Below are 18,030 nucleotides of genomic sequence, written 5' to 3'. Positions count from 1 at the left end.
TAATAAGGTCTCCTAAAAAGTATAGTTACCCAGGTAACTGCTTGTAAGCAAGTAAGTTATGTGATTCTATTTTTTGAAGGAACTGTCTTGGCAGCACTGTGAACAACACGTTAGAAAGTCACTCAGGAAAACAGCAGTACTCTCCCTAATCAGCTGGAGCTGCAACCAGAGCGATGACTCTGTGGATGGCCACTGTGTGCAAAGCACTGTTAAGTACTAAGATGCAGCCTCTGCCTTCAATGGAATCAGAGTAAAAAAGATTCACAGGAAAGTAGTTATTCTATCACGTAACACACAGTTTAAAAAGCACAGCTTTCACCTAGAGAATTCCAGGAAGCCACTGCCCATCCACCAATTGTCTTATGTCTCCCCATTTTTAATGAACTCCAACTCGTGTCCTTGTTAGCTATTCTAGTTTCCACTGCTCAGTTGGTGCTGTGAGAGAGACCCATTGCCAAGGGACCAGGTCTGGGTTGATGTCCACTTTTGCCCCCAGTGAGTGAATTGTCTTCATACCAATTTTTTTATGAAACACAAGACTCAGTATGAACTGCAGTCAGGCTCCTGGCTTTATCCTCTTAGGACTGTCCAGAGACCAAGAGAGATGGCAGCCTCTCTTTAGCATCTTTCTATCTCTCTACTTGCTGGGCCTCCTAGGGAACCTGCTACTTCTGTTAGCTATTGGTGCTGATGTCCACCTCCACACCCCTATGTATTTCTTCCTCAGTCAGCTCTCCCTCATTGATCTTTGTTTCATTACTACCACAACCCCCAAAATGCTGGAGACTTTGTGGACTGGAGATGGATCAATCTCATTCTCTGGATGTCTGACTCAGTTGTACTTCTTTGCTGTTTTTGCGGACATGGATAACCTACTTCTGGCGGTCATGGCTATCGACCGCTATGCTGCCATCTGCTACCCACTGCACTACCCACTTCTAATGACTTCTTGCAGATGTGGGGTTCTGGCTAGTGGGTCATGGGGAGTAGCTCATTGTGTGTCTCTGGTCCATACCTTGTTGATCTCCCAGTTATCTTTTCATAACAACCAAGAGATTCCTCATTTTTTCTGTGATTTTGGCCCTCTTTTACGGCTTTCCTGCTTCAATACCCAACTCAATGAGTCCCTGATGATGGCTTTGGCTGGGGTTTTAGGACTAGGTGCATTTCTCTGCATTGTAAGTTCTTATGGTTGTATTTTCTATGCTGTGGCTAGGGTTTCATCAGCACAAGGGAAAAGGAAAGCCCTGGCCACATGCAGTTCCCACCTCTCTATGGTCCTCCTCTTCTACAGTACAGTCTTTGCCACATACCTGAAGCCCCCATCTAGTTCTCACTCATCTGGGGAGGTGGTAGCTGCTGTCATGTATACCCTGGTAACTCCCACTCTGAACCCCTTCATTTATAGTCTGAGAAATAAGGATGTTAAGAGTTCACTGAGAAAATTTCTGAACATGGAGAAGTCTCAGGGCTAAGGATCATTACTCAGAGAGGATAACACCCCACATCACTACCACACATGCAAAGTGAGTCAGTTAACACAATGGCTCATGGGAGAATTATATGATTGCTATGACTAATCTTCAGTGTTAACTTGACTGGATTTGTAATCATCTAGAACATACATATCTGGGCATGTCTGTGAGGATTCTCTGGAGGGATTTCACTGAGGAGAGAAGACTCATCCTGAATGTGGGTGGCATCACTTGTTCCATAGAATGGTCCTGGACTTATTATAAAGAGCAAATGGAAAAACCTACCTTAATGTCATTATATTCATCTCTCTTTGCTCATTGATCACAGACATGACCTGCCACCCCATCCTCCTGCTGCCAGGCCTTCCTCATGCTCATGTACTGTATTCTTCAAACCATGAATAAAATAAAACTTTCAATCCTAAATCACTTCTGCCAGGTATTTTGTCACAGCAACAAGAAAAGTAACAAATCAATGATCTATTGGAAATAACACTATGTTGTGTTTGCCATTCTTTGTCTTACACTCATGTTCTTGAAACATGAATATCCACTGCAACCAGTACAATCATTTGCTAATTATTAGAATTTCTACCAGTGCTTTAGTAACAACATCTCCCTGATATCCTTATTGTCCTGAAATTGGATGCTACTGACAAATCATGTTAAAGGGAGCTGTAGAGTTCACAGAAATTAAATCATAAGTAAGAGGCCAGGAAGCTGGTGAGGCTGACCATAACCTAGGTCAATATTGGAGAATATCTTACAGGATTCCTTTTAATATAATTTATTATTATTGTTGTTGTATGTGTATATGTATGATATGTGTAAAGTTACTTATGATCTAACATTTTGTGGGAAAGCAAATTGCAAATTCCATCATCAAATTTGCATGCTCAAACCCAAATACACACAATAGGAAAGAACACTTCTGTGGTGGTATTCTATTTGTACTGAAATGTGATTTTCATTGTATGTTAATAAATAAAGTTTCCCGGGGGTCAGAGCTATTAGAGCCATAGAAAGAGCGTGGCAGTGGTGGTGCATGCCTTTAATCCCATAGATCTCTGTGTGTTCAGGGATACAGCCAGCATTGGAGACATATGCCTTTAAAACCTGGAGGGCTGTACTTACAGGCAGTGACGAGGCAGTCATGTGTTTGGGTTTACAACCAATGAGAAGGCAGAACAGAAAGACTATATTAAGGACAAACACACAGGAAGTAGCTCTCTTTTCACAGAGGTAGGAGCACCGCAGGAAGGGTAAGGTTTTAGCTCTGAGCTCTGACCTCTTGGCTTTCTCTTTTATATTGGTTCTGTGTTTCTTATTTAATAAGATGGTTGGTTACATCTACACACATCAAACGTCATACTACAATAATATAAATGAGCATTGCTCTAGATTTGTTTCTGTATTGGTGTTTTGTTTCTGTAATTTTCCTTTCACTAATCATTAGTAGCAGTACCGCATATAGCAACAGGCTACAGAGTGACAATTTAGTACATGTCTGCACTAATGATTGAATCAGTGTACTATTTATGGTGTATCTAATAAACAACTCAAAGTAGTTTACATAATTTTTTAAATTAACATTTGAAAATTTTTGAACTATTATCTTTCTCTTGGGCATAATTCAGAAGACCTAAATGGAAATTCTGGGGAAGAATGAAGTACTCATCCCCAGCCCATTGTGGGAGACTTTTCAAGCAAGACCCTGAAAGTCCAATAGAAAATCTTCACTGCTCTCCTTAGGTTACATTTCAGTTGCTTTGCAGTAGAGAAGCCTTCTTAGTGCCTGATGTGCATCCTGGTTCCTCAAGGTATAGATGACGGGGTTGAAGATGGGAGTGACCACTGTGTAGAGCAGGGCAACAACCTTGGTGAGGAGCTGGGAATGGACAACAATGGGCACAATATGAAAGACCATGAGTGTTCTATAGACTATGGACACCATAGTCAGATGGGAGGAGCATGTAGAGAAAGACTTTGTTCTTCTGGCTCCAGAGCAGCCAGATTTTCTTTGGGCCAACAGCTTCCAAATAATGACACAGAGACTTCTTATTAAGTATGAAAGCTTGGCCTTAGCTTAGGCTTGCTCCCAACTAGCTCTTATAACTTAAATTAACCCATTTATATTAATGTACATTCTGCCACTTGACTCATTACCTTTCTTCAATACAGCATATGTCTGACTTTCACCGAGTCTCACTGGCAAGTCTCTTACACCAGATTCTTCCCCCAAGTTCCTCTCTCTCCCCAGAAGTCCCACCTATCCTCTCCTGCTTAGCTATTGGCTGTTCAGCTCTTTATTAAACCAATCAGAAGGTGCCTTGGCAGAGACACATCTTCACAGTGTACAAAAAGATTACCACACAACATAGCACAGTCACTACAATCTGAGCATAGGATATCAGAACCTGCCCAAAGGGGACAGTCAGGAAGAAAACAGAAAGAACAAATGTAGTCACCTAGGCCACTCCAGTATCTGAGCAGGCCAGGACCATCAAAGGTGAGAAATCACTGTAAAAGTGGTCAACTTGGTTGGGGCCACAGAATCTCAGGGGGACCACCATAGCAACAATCAGTCCTACCATGAAGCCAGACAGCCAGACTATGAGCACCAATCCCAGACACCATTGAGGCCCCATCAGGAGTGGGTATTGTAGGGTAGTGATCAAATACCACAGACAGAAGAAAACACTCATCCATAGCCTGAAAGCCAAAGATGAAGAACTGGAACAAGCAGCCGGTCCCCAAGATGGCAGACTCCTGTAGGAAGCCCTCCAACATTTTGGGCACCACTGTGGAGGGCTAAAGGATCTCAAAGGACAGGCTCACCAGAAAGAAATAAATGGGGGTGTGAATCCTCTGGGAACTGTCTACCACCACTACAAAGAGTATGTTCCCTGTGATGGACGCATAGATGATAATGTACACACAAACCAGAGAGTCTTCATGGAAGTCAAGGGATATAAACTCAGTGATAGTTTAGTTTCCTGTGGAGACATTTTCCATGGAGTCATTCAGTTTTCTGCTTGATAGTAACTGGAGAAATCTTAGTGTATCTCTGCTTTCCATTGCAATCCTATAACTGATAGGGCTACAAGATGATGCAGAGAATGTGCAAAATGAGGATGGCTTACCTTACCTTGCACCTATTCCTGTTCTTTCTTTCTGCTTTAATTTTTTCCTTTTATTTTATGTACAAGAGGGTTTTTTTTTTTTTTTGGCCTGCATATATGCCTCTACATCATGTGCATGCCTAGTACCTGGAGACTAGAAGAGGGTGTCTGGAGTTACAGATGGTTGTGAGCTGCTGCATGAGTGCTGGTAATCAAAACTGCTTCCTCTAGAAGAGCAGTCAGTGTTCTTAACTGCTGAGCCATCTCTCCAGCCCCACATCCTTAAAAAAAATTATTGCTTCCCTAGCTTTCATCCTTCCTCCAACTCTTTCATTGTATAAACTTCTTGTTTAAACAAACTCATAATTCTGGTATTTCCAGACCTTTAAATACAATTCTAACACCATAATCTGTACAGTCAATCACAGTTTCCTTCATGTATAACTTGTAACATCTTCCAAATGCCCACTAAATGTATCTCTCAACCACAAACTTTCACCTTGCAAAAACCACCCCCAAATGTTACAAGTGAATTAGAAATTCTGCTGAGATATCATGGTCACTGTTTCTTAGTCATCTTTACTTCAACAACTTCTCTGGACTCCATGTTGTAGTTGCTGAAGTCTCATCAACTCCCTTGACAATGTCTTTTGTCTTTTTCTTTTAAAATAGGTTTTTAATTGAAATAGAACTACATCACTTTCTTTTGTCCTCTTCCTCCCTTCCAATGGTTCTCAACCTGTGCCCCCCTGGGGGTTGCATATCAGATATCCTGCATATCAGATATTTACATTATAATTCATTATAGTAACAAAATTACAGTTATGAAGTAACAACAAAATAATTTTTAAAAATAAATTTATTTTACATCCCTGTCAGTTTCCCCTCCTTCCTGTCCTCAATCCCTTTCCCCACCCCCCACCCCTTTTCCCACACCTCAATCCACTCCTCTGTTTCTGTTTAGGAAAGGGCAGGTCCCCCATGATAATCAACAAAATATGGCATATCAAGTTGCAATAAGACTAAGCACCTTCCCATGTATTAAGGCTGGGCAAGGCAACCTAGTATGAGGAGTAGGGCCCCTAAAGCCAGTAAAAGAGTTGGAAAGAGCCTATGTTCCCACTGCAACAAAATAATTTTATAGTTGTGGCTCGCCATATTAGGTGCTGCATTAAAGAGTCACAGTATTAGAAAGGTTGAGAACCACTGCTTCAGCCCATTCCAGTTTACCCTCCCTTGAACTCTCCTGAATCCCTTCTCGATGCTCAACTTGATAGCCACTTTTTCTTTGATTATTGTTAAAATACTATGTATGTATATGTTTATATATACACATATGAAATCTTCCAAGTCCATGTTTGTTGTTTATGTATGTGTAGTTTCAGGGCTGACCACTCTGCATTGGATGACCAATGAGTGGATTCATCTGTTTAATTACTTTTCTATTGTCATGCAAAAATACCATGACAAAGTCAACGTATAAAAGAAAACAATTAATTGGGGGCTCACAGTTGCAAAGTGTTAGAGCCATGGTTACCATTTTGTGGAGCATGGCAGGAGGCAGGTTGGGATGGTTCTGGAGCAGTAGCTGGAGCTTACATCTGGAGACACAGTCAGGAGGCAGGGAAAGCTAACTAGGAATAGTGTGGACATTTTAACCCTCAAAACCCAGCCCCAGTGACACACCTCTTCGAACAAGGCCACACCTCTTAATCCTTCTCAAACAGTTCCACCACCTGGGGACCAAATATTCAAATACTTGAGCCCATGGGGCCCATTCTTATTCAAACCACCACATTCTATTCCATGAAGCCCATAGGCTTGTGGCCATATCATATGCAAAATGTGTTTAGTCCAATTTCGAAAGGCCCCATAGTTTTTCACAGTCTCTATACAGTTTAAGATTTCTAAGTTCAAAGTTTCTTCTGAGACTCAAGGAGATTTCTTCTTTGGAATCCTCTGTAAAATCAAAAGCAAAAAGCAAATCACATACTTCTTATATACAATGGCACAGAATTTACTCTACCATTCCGATGGAGGAAATGGGGCATAGTGAAATCCTGAAGCATTAAAATTACTAGGGTAAAAAATTCATGAAAGTTATAACTCATCACTGTATTTTAGATAACTGTCAATATAAAAGCTCTGTACAGACAACAACCAAGATCTAATGAGACTGCTAGTACAAGAGCCTCAGGGCTCAATCCTTGTTCCCTTTCTCATCTCAGTCATTCCTTAGGTGGCTTCATCAATGCTCTAGACATTAAATATGTTACATGGTATCGCCTGCCAAATCTATTTCATTCTGCTGAGGGTCAAGGGCAGAGGAGATGACTGCATCCACGCCCACATATGCAGCACTGACAAAATCCAGCCACACTCTGCTCTCCAGACTTCTCCTGCCCACCTATAACAGATTCAATATATTAAACACATGGATTTTGGAAGCTTTCAGGTTTATTTTCTGTCAATTTTGCAAATCTTCCTCTCTTAATGACCCAACAAACCACACCTAGAAGTTAAAAACAATAAAACTATATCTACATCCTTACTTTCAGTAGGGAAATAGGAAGCCACAGCTTAGAAAAACCTGAAGTTCCATGAGGAATGGGGAAGTCCCAGCTCTGCCTGTGGTAAAGCAGGAGAAACTGGGGATAAGACACAGGCATGGGGAAGAGACTCAGGCCTCAGAGTTGGTGTCAGCTGCTCACTTCATCACATTGTGCTGACAGGAGACAGTGAGATGTCAACTGCAGAAAGAGAAATTGGGAGACTCCTGGAGTCATAGTGGAGAAGGAGAGATCTGAACACATCCTATAAGACTCAGAACCACACAAGGCAGCAGTTTCATACTGTAGAAAAAAACAGGAAGAGATTCAGACTATTCTCTGGGAATGGTGACACTCTGAAGAGCTCAACTCAAAATGTCCCAATTTTTAGAGTTATAACCCAGGACTCTGTGCTCTATCCCACTACATGTCACAGGTTAGTCCCTGCAAGATCTTACCTTTCTAAATGGTGGCAGAAGCATCAGAGCCTTCAGCACTGTTCCTGCCTGGAGCAGAACAAATGGGACTTGATCAGAGCCCACAGAAGACGGGGATAAAGAAGGAGTGATGGGCTGGCTCTGCTCCCCCACAGGCTCCTGTCGACTCTGCCCCATATCAGGACCATATCCCACCATACTTACTGGCAGTCTGAGTATAACTGATGCTTCTTTCACCTGTGGAAAGAAAAAAGTGAGTGAGAGGCCAGGAAAAGCAGCAGGGCCACAAAGATCTATTGAAAGGGGTTACTCATAACCCAAGGGAAGCTGCCAGAACTAGGACTGCAGACCAGGGAAGGATGTGGAAACATGGTGAGAGAGGAAGGAAGAGCAGCAAACTCTTCTGGAGGACTGTTCTCAACAGGGACCTTCTGCTCTGACTTTTGACCCTGGAAAAAGAATATGGCCTTTATTTCCCATGCACTTTTCAGTAGATTGCCAGCACAGAGGCTTAGGCCAGGTGAGTATTTATTTGTGATGCTGTTTCCTAGTTTGTGTTGCTCAGTGTGACTTTCATTAGTGTATCTGAGGGCTTGTGCATGCAAACATGTAAGCTATTGCCTGCTTTATGGGATACAATGGCCTCTGTTCTGTAATACTTTAATGTACCTTAAGTAAAAACCTCTTAAAAATGTAAGTAAATGTCTTTAAAAAATATTTTCCAAGAATTGTAATTTTGACCTTTTGAGATTTAAATATTTGGGATTTAGATGTAAATTGTTTAAATTGTGTATTTTGAGTCTGCATGTGGTTGGTTTGCACCTGTAATCCTAGTACTAGGGAGGCAGAAATAGGAGAATCCCTGGAGTTTACTGTCTAGCTTTTCTAAGCAAATTGGTGAGGTCCCATCTCAGAAAAGATAAAGGAAGATACACAGTACACCTCTGGCTTACACACACATGCTGCACTGAATAGCTACACTATACACACAAGCACCCACATCATACACTCATAGACAGACAATAAAATACAATGAATTATGTCATTTGAGAAGGTGGGCCAAAGGCCTTCCCAGAGAGGAGGCAAGGAAAATTCTACCTAAGACCTGGAGTCCGCAGGTGTGAAAGGAGACTCAGGCCACCCCTTTGCCTACCTGAGCCCTTCCTCTTGCACACCACAGCAGTAGTGATCACCGTTCCGAGGAGAACCAGACCAGCAATGATGATGATGATGAGGATAGAGGATTGAGAGGATCTCTCTGGGAAAGGAGTTGAAAGTCAGGGTCATGATCCCCAGTTCTCAGCCCTGATCTTGATCTAGGCTCTTACTTTGCCTGACTCTGTTGCCCTTACCCATTCTTACCCCATCTCAGGGTGAGGGGCTCAGTTAGGCCCTCATGCTGCACATGGCATGTGTATCTCTGCTCCTCTCCAGAAGGCACCACCACAGCTGCCCACTTCTGGAAGGTCCCATCTCCTGAAGGCCTGGTCTCCACAAGCTCCATATCCTGAGTCCAGTCTTCCCCATCCCGCTGCCAGGTCAGGGAGATCTCAGCAGGGTAGAAGCCCAAGGCCCAGCATCTCAGGGTGATGTCACCTTCAGATCCAGGGTGATAGGCCACATGTGCCTTTGGTGGGTCTGAGGGGAAGAGTTGGAAAATTCAAGCATTTTTCATTTTTTCGGAGGTGGGGGGACTCGTCAGGGCTCATTCTGGAACAGACAGAATTAGGGTGAGGGAGGGGTGCAACCACTATATCGGAGCCTAGATTCAGATATCTAGCATAAACTATTTCTTGGAATGTTCTAGAATCAGGGTGAGTATGCTGGATAGTTTTATGTCAACTTGATATAAGCTAAAGTCACCTGAGAGTAGGAAATCTCAATTAAGAAAACGTTTCCATAAGATCGGGTGTAGGCAAGCATATAAGTTATTTCTTAATTGGTGACTGATGTGGGAGGGCCCAGCCCACTGTAGGTGGTGTCATCCTGGGCAGGTGGTCCTGGGTTCTATAAGAAAGCAGGCTGAGAAGCCATGAGGAGCAAGCCAGTAAGCAGCACCCCTCCATGGCTTCTGCATCAGCTCCTGCCCTGTTTGAGTTCCTGTCCTGACTTCCTGAGATGATGTTTCTTTGCAGCAGTAGAAACCCTAACTAAGAAGGTGAGACAGTACCAAGTAGGAGACTCCAGATTTCTCGATTCTGGTCCTGATTGGGTTGGGCTGAGAGACTCGGCATTGGTGGAGTTTGACCACCAAAGACATTAGGGTGGGCAGAGAACCAGGCCTGGGAGAGGACATGGTTCACAATGGGCTGCAGATTGAATCGAATTGCTTGGTTGCTTATTTCAGGGATGTTTCCTTCTTCCATTCTGGGGCAGATTCAACTGTTCAGAAAGAAGGGTGAGCTCTGGGGAGAGTTACTCTCTGAAGTGGGATCAGGAAAGTCAGGAGCACTCTTTCTCCTCCAGATGCAAGAGGCAGTATTCATTCCAGCTGATGCTGCACTTCCTTCCTCCCCAGACAACTAGGGCCTCCCTCACTCCTAGGGTTGAGGGGATGTCTTTGCTTACTAAAAGTGGTTCCTAGTTGTTCTTCATACCAGCTCGCTGCAGAGTCTCCTTCCCATTCTGCAGGAATCTGTGGAGCAGCTCCAGGCACTCTCCCTCCACATAGGCCCTGAAGTACTCTGCAGCACCATCGGACTCCAACTTGCGCCTTGAGATCTGAGCCACCATGTCCCCGGCAGTCCAGGAGCGCAGGTCCTCGTTCAGGGTGATGTAATCCCGGCCATCGTAGGCGAACTGATAGTATGCGCCAAGAAGGTGCATGTCTGACCCCACATCGCAGCCAACCATCCACTGCAGGATGTGAGAACCTGGCAACGACAGGGCTGTCAGCCAGGGCCACCCGACCCGCTCCACCCATTTGCAGGATTTGGATCTAAACTGAAAGTGAAACCGGGTTCAGGGTTTCTGAGGGCTCTGAAGCCTACCTTCATACCTCGAACCTGGAACCCAGGGCGACTCGAGCTCGTCTGTGGGGACACGTAGGAGTTGTGACCTCCGACCCATGCCTGCGGTCACTCACCATCTTCACTCTGGTTGTAGTAGCGGAGCAGGGCCCGAAGGGTCGCTCTGGCCTCTAGTGCAATGTTCTTCACTTTGTGTTTCAGCTCTTCCCAATACTCCGGTCCTTCCCGCTCCATCCACGGCGCACGTGGCTCCATTCTCGGGGTCTCCTCATTGCTATCGCACCGCTGGAACTGCTTGTCGTCCACGTAGCCAACAGAGATGTACTGGGGCTCCCCAGGCCCCGGTCGTGACAGGGCGGTGTGGAAATAGCGCAGAGAGTGGGAGCCTGGGGGCGGCTTGGGGTGAGACTACGACCCTCTGAGAATCCCGGCAGGTTAGCGCTGCCGCGGAGGTGGGGATGCGGAAGCTCAGGCCGGGTGGAGAAGGGAGCAGGAGGGCCTGACACCCCCCCCCCCCCCCCCCCCCCCCCCCCCGCCATGCGGTTGCTCCTCCCCTTAGAGGTTGTTTCCCTCCGGACTCCTGAACTCACCGGCGCCAGTATGGGTAACAGCCAGAGCGACCACCAACAGCAGGAGGAGGGCCCGGTGGTCTAAAGTCGCCATCCTTCCGGGGTATCCCAGGCGTCACTTTAAATCCCGGAATTGGGGTAACGCTGATTGGATTCTCTGGGTATCCGCCACCCAATTGCAATGAGAATTGGGGAGGTGTCATCAGTGTCCATGCAAAAGTATACGACAAAGGTTGAGTTATGAAGAAGTGAAAACTGCGAGGAAATGGGGAACTCTTCAATGCTGGGTTTCCCCCTTCTTTGACCCACTCTCTCTTCAAGTAGAGCCAAATGCTGCAACCTGGGTTTTACCTTGGCTGCTGTTCTCCTGCACTGAGTACGTCTTGTCATATTTCCTGGAACCCTTGTAATATTTCAGGATCTTTGTATGCTCTTTTTTTTTTCTTTTATTTTACAATACTATTCAGTTCTACATAACAGCCACAGATTCCCTTGTTCTCCCCCTTCCTGCCCCCCTCCCCTTCCCCCCAGCCCACGCCCCATTCCCACCACCTCCAGATCAAGGCCAACCCCGAGGACTGAGATCGACCTGATAGACTCTCTTAAGAAACAAACAAACCAACAAACAAAAAAACCAAAACAGTTTTTTGTTTTATGTGTATAACTGTTTTCATATATATATGTCTGTGCTTTATGTGAGTGCCCAGTGCCAGCAGAGGCTAGAAGAGGGCATTGGATCCCCTGGAAATGGAGTTACAGACCCCATGAATTGCGATGTGAGGGCTGGGAATAAAAGCCGGGTCCTTTGGCAGACTCCACAGATAACTTATATGAGTTAGGTCTGCCAATAACAGTCACATTTGGAAGTTAAAACTGTTAAGGCCACATTTGGAGGCACACACCTGAAACCCAACCCCAGGAGGTAGAGACAGGGGCCTTGGAAGGAGTTCAAGGTTGTTTCCAGTTCCATAAGGAGTTCAATATCTGTTGTGGAATATTTGTTTAAATAGTCAAAGATGTGTTGCATTTATTTATGTTGTGGAATATTACTTTAATGATGTGAAGATGTGTTACATTTGTTTATGTTGCATTTGTTTAATTATGTAAAGATGTGTTGCTTGCCTGAGGCACCTGATTGGTTTAGGAAAGAGCTGAACAGCCAATAGCTAGGTAGAGAAGGGCTGGGCTGGGCTGGCAGACAGAAAGAATAAATAGGAGGAATCTAGGCTTGGTAGGAGGGAAGAAAAGGAGAAAGAGAGGAAGATACCAGCCAGACAGGAAAGAGGCAGGAAAGTAATACAGAAGGAAAGAAAGGTAAAAAGCCCCAAGGCAGAACATAGATAAAGAGAAACAGGTTAATTCAGGTTAGAGAAGCTGGCTGGGGGCAGGTCTGAGCTAAGGCCCAGCATTTGTAACTAAGAATAAGTCTCTACATCTTATTTGGGAGCTGGGTAGCAGCCCCAAAAGAAAGTCAACTACAAATACCCTAGTGGGTTATATGAGATGAGAAGAGAGGGAAGCACAGAGGGGAAAAAGAGAGGGAGGGAGGGAAGAAGGAAGGAAGGAAGGAAGGGAGAAAGAGAGAGAGAGAGAGAGAGAGAGAGAGAGAGAGAGAGAGAGAGAGAGAGAGAGAGAGAGAGAGAGAGAGAGAGAGAGAGAGATATGGGGGAGAAAGAGAGCAGAACTTGTTGATTCCACCAGCAGAGCCTTCAACTCTGCAAATCATAGTTTTAAGCTGGGAGGTCTGCAATCTGATCAGTAAACACACTGGAAAGGAGGACCTCTGTTTCTCTAGCATGTTCTTTGGTGCTCTGGTGGGAAATCTTCAAAGAGGTCTTGCAGTCAAACCTTTTGGTCATCAAAAGTAGAAGCCCCTGAATTTTTCATATCTGCAAGCTCTAAAGTCCTCCCTTTCTACTGGTGATCCAAGTGAGAGTCTCTGGAGTCAATGCAGGGACAGGAAACTGACTTGAATACAGATTGATTAACACTGTTGGCAAGCTTGGCTGCACTGCAGGGAAAACAGTGCTGGGAGGCAGAGAAAACAAGGATAACATTAAAATGAATCTAAAGTTGATTTTAGTGATGTTTGATGAATTGACACAAATTATATTATTACTCTATTTACACTCAGAAATGATATTAATCACAATTTCACAAATGAATTTATTAGATGGCTTGCAGTATTTCAATAGGTCCACTTGCCACTTCTGCCAAGTGTTTATATAAACACCAATCCCCACAAGTTAGCCAAACACTCCCATTGCTCAGTCTTCTGTGTTTGACTGTAAATGATCAACAGTGTTTGCAGAACTCAGTTTAAAGTGAGGAATTTTAATTTGCAGTATATTACTCTAAATTTCATGACTTTTTGCATTCACTAGTTGTTGGATTTCACAGGGAATGTGGTGGTACCATCTCATCTTTGATATTATTGCCACTCCTTTCTCCGTCATAATTGGCAAAGCATTTTACCAAAATTTTATTACTTTTAACATCAATGGAACTGTTTGACTAGAACAAAAAGAAAAGGAATAAATTAATACTTATGGGAAAAGGAATTTGGACAGAATGAATCCTTGGAGAGAAGACCCCAAGATATTAATGCCCAAGATACTGCTGGGGAAGTATGAGAGGGTTCATCCTGGTTTTCCCTGTCAGGATAAAAGGTGAGGTCTGCTGAGATTTAGTACTGTTTTTATAAATAAGTTCTTATATCCATTCTAAAGTATGTACAGCAGCTTGGACTACTGGGCAAATGTAATATTTGCAGAAATATTCTTTCATTCCCTCCTCTTTCTATTTCTCTCTCTTTTCCTCCTCCCCCTCCTCCTTCCCTCTCTCCCTTCCTTTCTTAGACAAGTTGTCATATAGCACAAGCTTGTCTGAAAAGCACTATGTAGCCCAGGTGAACTCTTTGAACTCTTGATCCTCTACCTCCTCAGAGCTTGACTTATGGGGAATGTGCCTTCACATGGACTGTTAGGGTCATTTTTTTTTTCTTTCTGATGAAAGGAAGTTCAGACCACAGCAATGGGTGAGTAAGGGTAACTGGGGGTCAGCTTTTACTACAGTTTGTGAGAATTTCAGTATAAACTGAGTAGGTTCACTGTACAAGTCAGTATCTGGAAGTCTTTTATTTTTCTAATTTGTTTATAGATTTTTTTTGGCATGCACACATGGTGGGGGTGGGGGTGTTCAGATCTCAGGGTAGGCTGTGTGATCAAGCATATGATATGTTGTAAGTATATGTCAGTGTGTGTGACTTTAGTGGATCTGGGGGTGGAGGTGGGCATGTGTGTGCATGTAAGAATGAGGATTAATCTCTTAGTGTCTGTCAACATCAGTGCTCATCAGAGAAGCAGGTTCCATTTCAGTGTTGGCAACAAGGTAGGTTGTATTTGGTGTTAAACAAACATATGACTGTAGGAGTGTTTTTAGTGGAAGAGGGATGATTCTATTTCAGAAAAAATGAAAATAATTTGTGAACTATAGTAGGATGTACGTCTTACATTATTTCATGTGTGTAGCCCCAAATCCTTGACCATGTGTGTCAGTTATTATGTCCTTCTGCTCTGTACATGATTTTTGAAATTCCCCGACATCAACAGTTACATTTAGAATATTTCTCCTATGTATGTGTCCATGGAAGGCATCTTCTTGCTGCCTGTGTTGACTCATTTATCATGTAATGAAATTTTCACACTGCTTCTGATGCTAACTAATCCGAACAGGTTAGCCAGACAACGAAATGCGAAAACAACTGTCCTTCCCTTGCTAAAGCTATTTACTTAATCCAAGACATAAATCACTCATGCTCTGGTGTGTTGCTCCGATGTGCTCCGATGTTCAGTTAGGCATAACAGTTAGGGGACTCTGTTGATAAAGTGCAGATGCAAACTGTTATAAAAGGTAAATAAGACCTCATGAGGTTTGTCAATGAACACTGAATAGTTAATATTAAGCTGTTAGTGAACCTGTAAGTAAGTAAGTGCACAGAGGGCAGGTAAAATGTTAGGTATTGCTTTGGATGCTAGGGTTACAGTATTAAAGAAAAGAGAAAACATTTTGTTTCTTTCTAGAACTTGCATTTAAGTTGAAGATAAGTAAGATGCAACACATCAAATTAATATGCATTCCATTTATCAACACAGTATGGAAAGGCAACAATGTGTGTATGTGTGTGTGTGTGTGTGTTTGTTTGTGTGTGTTTGTATTTGTGTATCTCTGTGTGTATTCACATGAGGTAGCATGAAAACCACAGTTTAAGATGAAGACCTAGAAAAGTTGAGGGAATTATCCATGCAGATTTATCAAGTGTGAGAATATTCACCCCAGTGAAGAACTGGTGCTTACTTGGAGGTCAGTGTTGTTGAGGCAGGAAGTTGAAGAGCAGACAGAGATGCACAAGTCAAGAGGAGGAAGGTGTTGCAGGGTCTTCTAGGTCATCATGGTGAGTTTCATAGGAATGGGAATAATATCATTCCAAGACTCTATATGTATTTTATATTTACTAGTAAATGCATTAGGAACATTGTTTATTCTAATAGTCACATGATAGCAATTTGTGACTAAAAAGATTGACTAATTTAATTCCACTCAATTTTTATATGGTGTAGGAATTGCAAAAATTTGAAAGAATATACTATAACTAAAATCTTCAATGACATTATGCTGTGGTAAAGGAGACAAATATGAATCTATACTTATAAGAATAACTGACTACAGAATTGGTGAAATTTCTACTTTATGCCTTTTGGTTTATTGATCTTGAGAGAAAGAGGTGTGCAGAAATAATCTCTCTTTCATAGATTGCAAAGTATAGACCATGACTCACTCCAAATCTCAAAGTTCTTGAACGGAGTAAGTGAACTAAAAATTGTGTATTCTCAGTCCATGTCTCTATTTTACCACTTTGTCTTGAACAGTTTCCCCTTCCTATTTTTAAACAAATGATTTTATTTATATTTTAAATATACTATGTGTAAATATTTAAGAAAAGAAAAAAGGTTCCAAAAGGAGTGCATTCCCTGTACCTTTGTCTACTTGCTATCCGGGACCTTTTCCAAGAGGTCATGACTGTTATTGGATTCTTCTGGTATGTTCAGAGAGACTGACTATCCACAAAAGAAGATTCAATGAGAAATCTCAGCACATTGATCACCTTGTACTGAATCTTGATTTTTGTCATTCAACAAATCATCCTGGAATTCAGGATGTATGTCCCTATGTGTGCATCTGTATGTATATGTACCTGGAAGTATATATATATATATATGTGTGTGTGTGTGTGTGTGTGTGTGTGTGTGTGTGTATGATTTTTACATTTTTTTGAGTTTATCTGGCAGTTAAGCTTTATTTTTGAGCATATTTATATACACATATTTATTTAAATTCTACATACTAAATTTCCTTTTATAAATGTAATAATTTGGTCATAGTTTTGGGTATTTGGATTCTTTCAATTCACTTGTGTTTAAAATGGTCAAATGAACTTAATGGTATAATATATAATTTTTAACATGCTGAGGGACATGTGCAGGTAAATTGTAAAAATAATGTATTTGATTAAAATATTTCAGTTCTTATGGAATTGAAAATTTATCTTCATATAAATAATATAAAATTTCACCATGACAAATTCCTATTTAAGCATCCTCAAAAAATAAATTTGTTTGTAAATATTATGATGTTGTCAAACATGTGAGCTACAATCCTGGGGTCGGGGATTTAGCTCAGTGGTAGAGCGCTTGCCTAGCAAGCACAAGGCCCTGGGTTCGATCCTCAGCTCTGGAAAAGAAAAAAAAAAAGAGCTACAATCCTAACTGTAATCTTTATAACATGCAGTTATGACTTTAAACAATGCAGAAATGCTGTGTTCCTGTACTCCATTCTTCCAGAGGTAACCAATTAAAACAGAGGGTCACAGCCAGGTTATTGAGATGCTGCAATTCATCAGTCTAGTGATCACCCAGCCATCTTTTCACTCATCCATTCTGTGTTTGTGTTTACTCCTTCAAAATTTCTCTGTGTGTCCCCACAGCTAACACTGCACTTAAAATACAGAATAATGTCCTCACTGTGGGGACCAGTTATTATTCTTTTTATGTTCACATCCACACATCTGCCCCTTTTTACACCTCATTCTACAAAGTTGGGAACTACTTATCTGTTCTCAGTTTCTAAATATTATCCACTTAAAAACATGCTACATAAACACAAAACCAGAGTGTAAAACCTCTTGGGAGAGTCTAACATTAAGAGATTTCATTGAACTGTTCATTCTTTCCTTGTAATTATTTTTGGCTTTACAAGACAGTTTCACTATATAGCCCAGACTGGACTGGAACTTACGACAGTCCTCCTTTCCTGCCTCTCAAGTGCTGGGACTGCAGACATGAGGCATCACATCCAGTTTGTTCATTCCTGTTAAGCAGAATTGTTTTCTCTGGTATATACAGTTTGCTTTGCTATTCATTCATTGGAGGACTTCTGCCCTCTGAGTTTTTGTTTTTTATAAATGAATATTCTATAAACATTGATGTGTAAGATTTTATGTGACTATGTTATACATCTTCATTTTACTGAGGAAAAAGCTGAAGTTTGGGAGGGACTACAGTGCAACTGTGGCCGTAAATTCTTTTTTTTTTTCCTTACATGACACTGTGTTTGTTGATATTTGATTGATTTGTTTTCCGTATTCTTAACATTGATCATATCTGCAGAGACTGTCTTTTAAGTTGGTAACATACATCTGGTGGAGTTCATCATTTCCATAGCCTTTTAAAATGTTATCTTTGTTGAATTTTCTCTGTTGTTCATTTTTTTATTGTAAAATTTCTATTTTTATTATTTCCATCTTTTCTTCAGGTTTAACCTGGCTTATTTTATTTCAAGTTTCTAGCATTC

The 18,030-nt window shown here is 42.1% G+C and overlaps 2 protein-coding genes, 1 non-coding gene and 1 pseudogene across 8 annotated transcripts; 2 read left to right on the top strand and 2 right to left on the bottom strand.

Annotated features, from left to right (window-relative positions):
- The first annotated feature begins 379 nt into the window (after window positions 1–379).
- Window positions 380–1,501, top strand: LOC114682686 (olfactory receptor 1361-like). The gene has a single exon (XM_028856658.2). The coding sequence runs from the start codon at window positions 546–548 to the stop codon at window positions 1,473–1,475; it is 930 nt and encodes a 309-aa protein (XP_028712491.1). The 5' UTR covers window positions 380–545; the 3' UTR covers window positions 1,476–1,501.
- A 1,606-nt stretch (window positions 1,502–3,107) lies between these two features.
- Window positions 3,108–4,671, bottom strand: LOC114682687 (annotated as a pseudogene).
- Window positions 4,672–5,971: 1,300 nt separating this feature from the next.
- On the bottom strand, window positions 5,972–11,269 carry LOC114682685 (patr class I histocompatibility antigen, A-126 alpha chain). Of its 6 annotated transcripts, XR_003733076.2 has the most exons (9): window positions 11,143–11,268; window positions 10,669–10,938; window positions 10,181–10,456; window positions 8,946–9,221; window positions 8,737–8,841; window positions 7,788–7,820; window positions 7,605–7,652; window positions 7,150–7,347; window positions 5,972–6,556 (listed from the first exon to the last, which is right to left on the bottom strand). XR_003733076.2 is itself a non-coding variant. In XM_028856656.2 (8 exons), exons 1-7 carry the CDS (start codon window positions 11,213–11,215, stop codon window positions 7,609–7,611), a joined length of 1,077 nt encoding a protein of 358 aa, XP_028712489.1. In that variant the 5' UTR covers window positions 11,216–11,268; the 3' UTR covers window positions 5,972–7,449; window positions 7,605–7,608. The 6 variants fall into 6 exon arrangements, 5 of the variants coding, with proteins under 5 accessions (XP_028712489.1, XP_028712487.1, XP_037055444.1 ...); XM_028856656.2 differs by having other exon boundaries at window positions 5,972–7,449; XM_028856654.2 differs by having other exon boundaries at window positions 5,972–7,347.
- Window positions 11,270–16,835: 5,566 nt separating this feature from the next.
- Trnaa-agc lies at window positions 16,836–16,917 on the top strand. The gene has a single exon. It is a non-coding gene; the product is annotated as a tRNA-Ala (tRNA).
- Window positions 16,918–18,030: the final 1,113 nt, after the last annotated feature.

This window comes from Peromyscus leucopus, chromosome 16_21 (genome assembly GCF_004664715.2).
Source record: "Peromyscus leucopus breed LL Stock chromosome 16_21, UCI_PerLeu_2.1, whole genome shotgun sequence".
NCBI lineage: Eukaryota > Metazoa > Chordata > Mammalia > Rodentia > Cricetidae > Peromyscus > Peromyscus leucopus.
The sequence above is the reverse complement of the archived record's forward strand: the minus strand, read 5'-3'. Positions and strand labels throughout refer to the sequence as shown.